Source organism: Palaemon carinicauda, chromosome 41, assembly GCF_036898095.1.
Source record: "Palaemon carinicauda isolate YSFRI2023 chromosome 41, ASM3689809v2, whole genome shotgun sequence".
Lineage (NCBI taxonomy): Eukaryota > Metazoa > Arthropoda > Malacostraca > Decapoda > Palaemonidae > Palaemon > Palaemon carinicauda.
This window is the reverse complement of record NC_090765.1, coordinates 32,627,494-32,639,993: the sequence shown is the minus strand read 5'-3', so window position 1 is coordinate 32,639,993 and position 12,500 is coordinate 32,627,494. Positions and strand designations below refer to the sequence as shown.

Here is a 12,500-nt window from a genome sequence, read left to right as displayed (position 1 = left end):
CTCCAACAGGGAAAAATAGCCCAGTGAGGAAAGGAAATAAGGAAATAAATAAATGAAGAGAACAAATTAACAATAAATCATTCTGAAATAAGTAACAACGTCAAAACAGACATGTCATATATAAACTATTAACAGCAGTTATCTCGTATATGCCTATCCAGAAAAGCAAATAATTAGCGAGCATACAAAGAGCTAGGAGAAATATTTTGACATTGGTTCACCCAACGCCTCCTGTCCTATCGACGTAAATCTCCGAGACTGTCAATTTGTTCCTGTTTTTTACCGAGGTTGGGCGGTTCGACTTGTGTCGTTCTGTCATCCTTGCGTCATCATTAGACCGGGAGTTCGGCTTCCCCCCCCCCCCCCCCCGTCCCATCCTTAGTTCTCGAGGAGGTGACTGTTCTTGTTGTTGTTGTTGTTGTTGTTGTTGTTCTTCTTCTTCTTCTTCTTCTTCTTCTATTAGCGTGCTTTTTCCCATTCGTATGGGGGGTAACACGGTTGCCTTGTTCGAAAGATGTGATTGGAGTCGTCGGATTTATTTTGTTTGCTTGTTAATACCCGGTATTGGAATAAACTTTTCTCCTGATGATTATTTTATCTATATTTTCCATTTATATTTTTTATTTGGTTGTGGGTAATGTTTGTATCTTTCAAAATTGTCTTTCATTATAAAGGTTTTTTAAACTGATTTTTATTATTTTGCGGTTGAATCCAATTTTTTTTTCTGCAAAGTATCAGAACGTGATTGACAATATTTTATTCTTTTATGATACACACACACACACACACACACACACATATATATATATATATATAGATATATATATATATATATATATATAGATATATATATATATATATGTGTGTGTGTGTGTGTGTATAAATGTGTATGTATACAGTATATACATGCATATATATATATATGGATGTATATACCCATACATATATAACTGCGTATGTATATATGCATGCATACATACATTTACGTATGTATTTATGTATCAGTCTCTCTTATCACTTTTAAATCTATATGATACCTTGTGTTATTTCTTCTTGTGCTAATTAACATTAAAAGGCTTGCGCACTGACATTATTTTCTCTTTAGTCCTTAAAACAAAATGGGTAAATATCAATACGTTTGGATATATATATATATATATATATATATATATAAACTGAGAGTAAAAGATTTGAAATGTAGTTTTTAAGCTACTAAATCCTTGGAGGAAATATTCTATTTCAAAAATTAATGGCTACTTGAACTGATATCCTTTTTTTGATACTTATGTAATAGAAAATGGAAGGTTCATAGAAAATGGAAGGTGATTTCCACGATGAGAGTCAAAATGGACCAAACCAAAGTTTTGTTGGTATCATTTATTCCGGATGAATATTCATGAATCACATAACGGCCAACCTGGAATAAAGTATCACGAATACGCTGAGTGGAATTTCATTTAGCCCGATCTGCATAAAACCATTTTTATATTTAGTGTAGAGAATGCTTTATATCCAGTGCACTGGGGAGATATAGTGTATATGCGTGCTTTGGCTATGTTCCACAATCATATATATATATATATATATTATACAATATCATATATGTACATAGATGATTATTGTTATTTAAATATGTATATATTTATATAATTATTACTATATATACTGTATATGTATGCATGTATACATACATGCGTACATATATGCATACATTCATATACATACAAATGGATATAAGATAGAGATGGAGAATTCCTTTGTGTTTTTTGTAATGAAGTTGATATAATGAAGAGGTGTCTAGTGCCCACTATAGAAGAGTTGAAGAGGTTAATGCAAATTTGAGAATGCTTGTGGAAGGATAACTTTGTATACAAGGAGTAATTAAAACTTTGAAGAACTGAGTAGCAAGAGTTTATGATGGTGGACGTATGAATGAATGGAGATGTTGAAAATATGATAAAGTTTGAATTAATGAAGGGGGGGGGGGGTTAGACTAATTGGATGTCCAGATTCCATTGTATAAAGGGAAATGTTATGATTTTTGTGAGCATATTCCTCTCTCAATCGTGTTGTTAATTCACTCGGCTCGTATGGCAAAGGTACAAATCCTATACTCAATTTCTTTTAGCGATGCAGATTTGCACCGACTCGCAGCGGTGCCCTTATAGCTCGGAAAAAATTCCTGGTCGCTGATTGGTTGGACGAGATAAATCTAACCAATCAGCGATCAGGAACATTTTCCGAGCTAAAAGGGCACCGTTGGGAATCGATGCAAATCTGCCTCGATAAAAGAAATGGACTATAGTTGTGGCCTAATAGTTGAAAAATTAACTGTGCCTCGTGATAACAGATATAAGGAGAAACAATTTAAACTAAGTCATTTTACCTTGGCCAGGATTCGAACTCTTGCCTCAAGTATTCACGTTTCCAAAATTTGAATCTGTGGAAAAAAAAAATTCATTGCTCTACTGTGAGTTTGTAAGTACGAATCCCTTCAGAGAATGTGTTAGTCTTTAATTTTCTATAAGAAAAGAGATAATCAGTTGGAAAATAGGGGTAAATGTCTGATTGTGTTGATGGTTGTTAATAACAAAGGCGTAATGAACAGATCAGTTTATTCCTATAGTCCATTATCTTTTAGCGAGTCATATTTGCAGACTCGCAACGGTGCCCTTTTAGCTCGGAAAAGTTTCCTGATCGCTGATTGGTTGGATAAGATAATTCTAACCAATCAGCGACCAGGAAACTTTTCCGAGCTAAAAGGGGTGCACTTTTAGCTCCGAAAAGTTTCCTGATCGCTGATTGGTTGGAGAAGATAATTCTAACCAATCAGCGACCAGGAAACTTTTCCGAGCTAAAAGGGCACCGTTGCGAGTCGGTGCAAATATGACTCGCTAAAAGAAATGAACTATAGTACTATAGTTGTCTTGTCTAATAAGCTTTTCACCTAGGGCCTATTTCCTGTCACATCTATCCGGTTTTCTCCGGTTGCTCATCTGCGGGTTCCTCCTTCCGGATAATCAGCTGATCAGAGGCTGGCGAACTTTGCTGACGTTGCAAAGGGATAATTGTTAGGCCTAAGAATAAGCCTACGGTTATGGGCGATGTTCGGCTATATCGTTGTAAGATATTCTTGTCTTCATGTAAATCTGATTTAAAGAGGAGCGGGATGCTCTCTCTCTCTCTCTTTCTCTCTCTCTCTCTCTCTCTCTCTCTCTCTCTCTCTCTCAATAGGAATATCTAAGATATTCCTTACGATATTCTTGTCTTCATGAAAATATGATTTGTAAAGTAGCAGGCTCTCTCTCTCTCTCTCTCTCTCTCTCTCTCTCTCAATATAAATATCTAAGATATTCTTTACGGGATTCCCATCTTCATAAATATATGATTTGTAAAAGAGCAAGCTCTCTCTCTCTCTCTCTCTCTCTCTCTCTCTCTCTCTCAATATAAATATCTAAGATATTCCTTACGATATTCTTATCTTCATGAAAATATGATTTGTAAAGTTTGCTGGATGACTCTCTCTCTCTCTCTCTCTCTCTCTCTCTCTCTCTCTCTCTCTCTCAATATAAATATCTAAGATATTCCTTACGATATTCTTATCTTCATGAAAATATGATTTGTAAAGTTGGCTCTCTCTCTCTCTCTCTCTCTCTCTCTCTCTCTCTCTCAACAGGAATATCTGGTTGGAAAGTAAATTGGCTGTTGTACGTACGTAGTTTTACCTTTTCTTTCCAGCAACCAAGGGAAACTCATTGTTGCCTTTTGTTTGATGAACAAAGAAGGAAACGGGAGGCAATGAACATCCGAGAGGGCTAACAAAGAGAGAGAGAGAGAGAGAGAGAGAGAGAGAGAGAGAGAGAGAGAGAGAGAGAGACTGACTGATATTCCCCATCCACACCTTGAAGTGTTTGTATATCATTATGGTAACAACCAGAAAAGGAAAAAGAAAAATGTTGAACGTAGTATTTTGATAACGAGGGAAAATACAGGGAGACAAACTTATTCTTTCGATTATGTTATCATAGAAATATTTCTATGATAACATAATTTATGACGATTTTCATAGCTCCTATCTCCTTAAATAGTTCTCATTTTTATATACAGGTTTCATGTTTTTTTCCGAAAAAAAAATCAAATTATTGAAAAGTTCAAGATTATTATTATTATTATTATTATTATTATTATTATTATTATTATTATTATTATTATTAACACTCTTCTTAAACGATTTTTAAAGATATGGATATATATTTCATTAAAGAAAACGATAATTTTTAATAATTATTTATTTTAGAACTTACATAAAGAGCACATAATATGCATGGTAGACCATGATTCCACAATGAATAATGATTCCATAATGATTAAATCAAATGTCTTCGTAAAGTTTAGAAACATTAGATTTCACATGTGAAAAGATTCATTTCTCTATCAAACAAACATAGACAGATATGGTATAATAATATTCAGTATACAGTAAAATAAAAACATTTGTCCTCTTTCTTATAAGCAAATATCTTTCTATAGATTAATACAGATCATGATATTATGAATAACTTATTTGGTCAAACCTTAAATTAAATATAATTATATGAACTCTTACCCACTCAATCTAATGAGTGAAATGATATGATTGCGTTCAAAGATTTCTTAGAACTCGTGTTTCATCATTTTCATTCATAAATCTAATATGGTCTCTGTTCGCTGTGGCCTGATTGGTAACGTCTCTGCCTGGTGATCGCCAGTCGGGGGTTCGAGTCCCGCTCAAACTCGTTAGTGCCATTAGTGTCTACAACCTTACCATCTTTGTGAGCTAAGGTTGGGGGGTTCGGGGGAGCCTATGGGTCTATCTGCTGAGTCATCAGCAGCCACTGCCTGGCCCTCCCTGGTCCTAGCTCGGGTGGAGAGGAGGCTTGGGCGCTGATCATATGACATATGGTCAGTCTCTAGGGCATTGTCCTGCTTGCTATGGCAATGTCACTGTCCCTTGCCTCTGTCATTCATGAGCGACCTTCAAACCTTCAAACTCGAGTGTGAGTCATTACACTCAAATATCAGTCACAGAACTTGAAATATCACTCTGCGAACTGTCTGTTAGTCACTAAACTTGAGTATCAGAAAGTTAGTGCCAGTCACTGGGCTTTTAATTGTCATTAATTTAACTTTAGATTCAGTTTTGATCTTTCGTGGAAATTATATTTTGGATCATCTCGGGATGAAACAGAAACCTCTTAAAAATTGTTAGAATCACAATTTATCTTATGGATAATTTTAGTTTTTTAGTGCGTTGCTTATACATCTTAAAAAGCGATCAATAACTTAATTAACCTCTGTGGTTTACGACTGCGGCATTAACATAATACAAATTGAGCTTAATTTTCTCCTCCAATCTTTGGTTTATCACTTTTACGACGACAGTGTGTTACTGGGCATTGTAATAAACTCTCCTCCTGTGCTGTTCCTGGTGGGCACTGAACATGGTGTTGAAGAATTCGCTCCATCCACCCATTCTTACTCGGACAAGTCCGTATTTCTCTGGCATTTCTGAAGCTTTTTTATACGTGGACTCATCGGCGCAGGTAACTGTTATGATAAGAAAATGCTATGTTAATAAAGATTTTACTCGTTTTTAAATTCAATGTAGTTCAAGAATTGAAGCCTCGAATAGAATAATCAAAAGCTTTAGAGAAGCATTAAAGAATTGAAGCCTCGAATAGAATGATCAAAAGCTTTAGAGAAGCATTAAAGAATTGAAGCCTCGAATAGAATAATCAAAAGCTTTAGAGAAGCATTAAAGAATTGAAGCCTCGAATAGAATAATCAAAAGCTTTAGAGAAGCATTAAAGAATTGAAGCCTCGAATAGAATAATCAAAAGCTTTAGAGAAGCATTAAAGAATTGAAGCCTCGAATAGAATAATCAAAAGCTTTAGAGAAGCATTAAAGAATTGAAGCCTCGAATAGAATAAGCAAAAGCTTTAGAGAAGCATTAAAGAACTGAAGCCTCGAATAGAATAATCAAAAGCTTTAGAGAAGCATCAAGATTATACATATTGCAGAAAAGTTTTAATTGAATGAAAATTGTTACTTAAAACCTAGTTCAGAGGAAATTTAGTCGATAAAGAGCAAGTTTTATTTCCATTTCTTGAATTAGAATCATCTAAGAATTAGTTGAATTTAGTTTTCGTTTTGAATCGAACCATAATTAAACTTTGAAGAAAAGAGTGGGATCCAATTGAATGGCATAAACATTTGTCTTAACTGATGACAGATGTCAGGATGCCTGAAAACTTTAAATCAATCAATCAATCTTAACTGATGAAGATATTTTGATTAAATCTTCAATATCGAAAACTCTTAAGTATAAGTAATATAAAGTGTGAGAAATATTTCATCAACGGGAATGGTAAGTGAAAATCTAATTGATCGTATAAAGTATTATTAAACTAGTTTTATACTCTTCATAATTTATTCAGCTGATTGAAGATATCCATGGTCACTATTAAGATGAAATATAAGAGTTAGTACTGTACTTATATTATTATTATTATTACTATCCAAGCTACAACCCTAGTTGGAAAAGCAAGATGCTACAAGCCCAGGGGCTCCAACAGGGGAAAAATAGCCCAGTGAGGAAAGGAAATAAGGAGATAAATAAATGAAGAGAACAAATTAACAATAAATCATTCTAAAAACAGTAACAATGTCAAAACAGACATGTCATATATAAACTATTAACAGCATCAAAAACAAATATGTCATAAATAAACTATAAAAAGACTCATGTCCGCCTGGTCAACAAAAAAGCATTTGCTCCAACTTTGAACTTTTGAAGTTCTACTGATTCAACCACCCGATTAGGAAGATCATTCCACAACTTGGTAACAGCTGGAATAAAACTTCTAGAGTACTGCGTAGTATTGTCATAAATGACAAAAACACGAATCCATGCAAGCAAATAGCGAGTTGAAATCTATGTAAGGTAGAACTTAGCCAAAGAATAAACATACAACTAGTGCTTTGTCTTACCTGTGAGTAGGTTCCCTCCAATTTGACCTTCTTGCTTGGTGAACAAGTATATCAGTTTGACTAGATCATCCAGAGAAAAGTCTTCAGAAACATTAAGATCTATTTCAGCACCACAGCTGAAGCCATCATTTATAGCTGGGTAGTTCCAATTTTTCATGGACCTGCAATGTGAACAGAGAGAAAAAAAATTAAGGTTATATAGAGTTATTCCTTTTATGAATTTGTAATGTTTGTATCAAAATTACTTTTACCAGTAAGGTGTGTTAATGAATAGAAATCGGTAACTGCATATTCAATTGAGTGAAAAGGAATTAAAGGAATAATTTCTCCATTTTCTATGATTAAAACTTTTACAATTACTCTATTAAAGACTGAATACTAACTTGAAAACATTGCAGTGTGGTGGATTCGGGGTCAAGTCTTGAGGTGTAGGAACAGGACTAAAATCGGAAGCTATTGGCATTCCTTCTCTTCGCCCATCAGCTGAGGCACCACAAGCTAGCCCCCATCCTACGTATCCTTCGAACGTACCGCTGCCAGGGGTGAATAAGAATTCAAATGGGACATTTGGGGTCGAGTACCTTTGTGTAAGATCCTTGATCAACCTTGTCAAATGAGCATTTGGGTCCTCATTATAAACGACATCATTGAAAGTTTTGATGATCAGGTCAGACAGCCAAGCAACCAATTCCTGTATTTCCTCATTTTCAGCACTCTCTTCTGTACCAAACTTGTCCAGCGATAAAGCTTGGCTACGTAATATTTCGAAGTGATCCTTTTTTTCCTTTGTTCTGATTGGTCCTACTATATTGTCCACAAACGGTTCTTGCATCTGGAAACCCCAGTCACATTTTAGACATTCAAGTAGCTGACTTAGATTTGTTGTAGCTGAAGCATCATCATAGCACAATTTTTTGATGGCATACAGTGAATCGATACATGTGGAAAATCCTACAAACATGCAGCTCATTATATGATATTTAGCACTGCATTATAATGGTCTCGTCCGCTTTCTAAACACCCTTCAATAACTGAAGATAAAAGTGGTGTTGGACAGTATTTCCAAATGTTTCCATAATTTACCAAAACTCCATACATATTCTTCTCAACCTGTATTTTTAGATGTTTTTGGAAAATCTCTTTAAATTGGTCAAATGTTTTGATATCATCTGGGTGAGGTGTTGGTACAGATGCAGCCGTTCCCTGAAGGAAATTTGGACCAGATTGTATATAGAGAGACCCTTGATTCATGGTTAACTCATTAATTTGGGGAAGAGGCACATAAGCAAATGCAAACTCAGATTTTCCATCAATCATTGGCTCATAGCAGCCATCACAGGCATAATCTCTTGACTCCGCTAGAGACACTGGTTTTTTCTGATGTGACCCACTCTTTAGCAGTCCTTGGCATAGTCTGTCATCATGAGGTAAAATTGGATGAGCACCACCACTTAATATAGCTTTTGCAGCCTCAACCATTATGTCTGCCGATATGCCTTCATGCAGACGTAAAGATAAGCAAGGGGCATTTAAAGGCAGTCGGCGGGCTGCTTTTATACAGTGCATAGTTATTTTGTTTGACCCTGGAATAGGATTGGTATCATCTGTGGCTTTGTAACCTCCAACAGTCAGTTGCTGAACCCACTGATTAATGGAATCTCCATTTGGAAACATACCATTTGTAGCATAGGGGACTGCACAGCTTCCCCACTTTGTCTGATCCACTACAAGATGGCGGTTCAGTAATACTCTTTCGCTTAATTTGATCCAGAAACAGTCTATGATATCCTGGGCCTCTTCTGAGGAACATGTATTCTGATAGGGCTCTAAATACTGGTCAAACCTGCCTACAGCTACAGGCTCACCTGTGAGATGTAAACATGAATGCATTGTAAATACCATCTGTACTGCTTCAACAAGGGTATCAGCAGGCTTATGAGCTAGCTTTTTCATGCGATCGGAAATTGTTCTTAAGTTCTCTCTCTGTTCTTCCGTGTATTCAGATTTGAGAGTAGCTAGATGTGCGGCGAGTATGCTGTAGTTTTCCATATACATTTGGACTCCTTCTAGTGCAAGGATTGTAGACTGATAAAACTCCTTTTGTGTATGCGTGAGTCCATGGGACTTTAATCTTGCATAAATATCTGAAATCATGCCATCAAGACCTAAGGTTAGAACCTTTTCATGTTTAGGAGTTACATGTCCTACTCCAGAGTCTTCACTAAGTCCTGCCAGAAATGCTCCAATCCTCTCGTTTTCACTCAGGTAAGGCATGACAACTCTTCCGAGACCAAGGGAGAACTTTGGCATTCTACCAACAATGATTTCATCAGGGTGAATATTGAAAAGGTCTGCTTTCCAGCCATAGAATTGATTTGGGTCACTCTTCATATTGCGAGTTGTGTAAACTTCTCCAAGAGTTTTCTTAATTGCAAGACCTTTCCTTATTGGGATGGAGGATGTCAGATATGACTGTTCATTTGGTTTGAGTGTCTCTGCCAAAGGAGGCATATTAGGGGGAGTTTGCTGTTTGAACCACTGGTGATTCCATTGTTCAAAAGTGTAACCTAAGAGACGCAGAACCCTCTCTGATGGGGGGTCGCCCTCGGAGTACTGCCCAGTTGCCATGACATGCATGTAATCTGTCTGGTTGTAGAACATTAGGCCATTTTTGCTCCTTACATCCCAATGAGGATCAAGGTCAATGGTGCACAATTCTTCGTCATTAATTTCCAGTTCTTCTTTATTTGGTATGTACCAGAATGTCCCCTCAATAGGAACAAAGCAACTGATAAGCTCGTCTACTGTAATTTCACCATTAGGAGAGTTCGCCTGAACTCCTGCAAGATGTTCTAACAGCTCTACAAATATTTTTGTGGATTTGGTTATAGACAAATAGAACAAGCCCTTTTCTCTTCCTCTGCCTGTGTCCGATTTACCATAAGGCATGGACTGCCTGAAGACTCTTCGAAATCCTTTCAGAACATTGCATGGTGGGGGAAACTTGTCAACGAAATGAGCTCTGTTTATATGGCGTCTCTCATAATCAGTGGGTATGATGATATTTGAATGAACTTTTCTAGCCTACCATATCTTCTTTCTGGGCGATTGTCTTAGATCCAAGAACCTCCCAATTTATTTCAAACTTTTGGGTCATCATGTAAGTTCCTCCTGGTAAACCATTATTGTTGCTGCCCACCAAGATATGCTCACTTGTTGATACAGGATCTGAAAAGTTCTTTAGACCTTCTCTGAATAATCCACCAAGGATTTTAGTGTTTCCATGTTCGACAGACTCTGTTACACACCAATTCTTGATTATCCTCTTCGGAAGTTCATCTTTCAAGCTATTCAGCATCTGATTAGCACATTCTAGCTCATCAGATTTTATGTAGAAGAAGACATCACCTGGAGTAGAAACAAACTTCTTCGAGTTCTTTGTGAGGTACTGCTCATCTGATCTCATTTCTAAGTCAGCCTTACAACCCCATTTTGCCCAGAGTTCGGGATTGAAAGCCACAACGATGCGTGTTCTCCCTTTCATTTCTTTGGTCTGGGACGTCAGTGTCCTTAAGGCTTTCAGTATATCCTCCTTTGTTTTCCTGTTATAGTTTGTGAGAATGACGTTGACGAATTTTCCAAACTTATGCCGAAAGTCAAACAGACCCGTTTGGGCCAATGCCATGGGAGTTACTTCTTTCGCTTCCTCCGACATCTTTGGTATCTGTTGAGATGAAATTACAGTTATTTCTTTTACTTTTGTAAAATGTGAATGGCAAAGATTAAAGTATTCAAAGTCTTGAAGTTGGTAATGGAATATTTCTCATGTTTAGAATAGTATTTACACAAAACTTTAATAAAGACTACAGTATGTAGAATGTTTTATTTGATTTTAAAAGTAGAATCACATAGCTTAGATTTTACTGATGCACCTATATCGATATGTACATACACAGCCTACATGTATACATATGTAAATGCCCCCGTGCGCACACACGTGTAAACAGTATTTGTATATATGTATATATAGTATTAATTTATATGTATTTATGTTATTTACAGTATTTATATTTATATATGTATGTTTATACATACTATATATGATATATGTGTGTATGTACACCCATATGTGTGTATATATGTATGTATGTTTATTCATACTATATATTACTGTATATATATATATATATATATAATCTCCCCTATTCCCCAGTATAATAAAAACTAAGTGTCTGGATATATATATATATATATATACAGTATATATATATATATATATATACAGTATATATATATATATATATATATTGTGTATGTGTGGGAAATCAGAAATATTATCTTGTCCATTATTTGTTGAAAGATATTGTACCGTAACTTTAGGTGCGGTACCGAAACATGGTTGTCTTTTGTCATTATAGTTAAGCCCATTTCATTTTGAATTTTTGGTTTCTAGAAAGCATCATTATCTTTGTGATGCAGTTTGTTTTTATGTACAGAGCGGTGTATAATCTTAAGATAATGTCTGTTTACAGCAGTGCAGTGCTATTTTAGGTAACAGGTTGGCCAAGGCACCAGCAACCCGTTGAGATACTACTGCGTGAGAATTGTTTGGACCTTTTACTGTCCAGATAGTACTACATTGGATCCCCGTCTGGTTTCGTATACCGAATATTCTGGTCTATTCTATACACATTCTCCTCCTTCCTCATACAACTGACATTACTAATATAACAGAAAAATTCTTCACTCAAGCGGTTAACTACTGCACTGTTACTGTTCAGTGGCTACTTTTCAGTGGGTATGGGTGGAAGATACGCTATAGCTGTGGTAAGCAGTTCTTCTAGGAGAAGGACACTCCAAAATCAAACCATTTTTCTCTAGTGTTGGGTAGTACCATAACCTCTGTACCATGATCTTCCATTGTCTTGGGTAGATTTCTTGCTTGAGGGTACACTCAGGCACACGGTTCTATGTGTTTCCTTATTTCACTTCCTCACTGGGCTATTTTCCGTTGAAGCCCTTGAGCGTATAGCATCCTGCTTTATCAACTATAGTCCATTTCTTTTAGCGAGTTATATTTGCACCGACTCGCAGCGGTGCCCTTTTAGCTCGGAAAAGTTTCCTGATCGCTGATTGGTTGGACAAGATAATTCTAACCAGTCAGCGACCAGGAAAGTTTCCGAGCTAAAAGGGCACCGTTGCGAGTCGGTGCAAATATGACTCGCTAAAAGAAATGGACTATAGGGTTTTAGCTTTGGTAGTGATAATAATCATAATGATGATATTCCACCTTCATGAACTTTGGATGTTATTTTAGGTTCCATACTTATGAACATATTTTCACAAATTTCCTTTCATTTACAATGGGGGCAGGGATGTATTGAGAGAAGTTTTCTATGATAAGATCTTATCTGACCGTACTGTAGATACTAAAACATTTCGGAAACGTAATTGTTAGAGCTTAATTTAC

The 12,500-nt window shown here is 36.1% G+C and overlaps 1 protein-coding gene across 1 annotated transcript in view; it reads right to left on the bottom strand.

The window, feature by feature from the left end:
- Positions 1 to 4,618: 4,618 nt before the first annotated feature.
- Positions 4,619 to 12,500, bottom strand: part of LOC137632501 (probable dehydratase YbiW) — an 8,129-nt gene continuing 247 nt past the window's right edge. The window contains 5 exon segments of the mRNA XM_068364464.1: positions 4,619 to 5,586; positions 7,031 to 7,191; positions 7,414 to 8,017; positions 8,020 to 10,111; positions 10,113 to 10,754. Of these exon segments, the coding sequence (XP_068220565.1) occupies positions 5,426 to 5,586; positions 7,031 to 7,191; positions 7,414 to 8,017; positions 8,020 to 10,111; positions 10,113 to 10,745 (3,651 nt within the window). The 5' untranslated portion in view covers positions 10,746 to 10,754 and the 3' untranslated portion in view covers positions 4,619 to 5,425.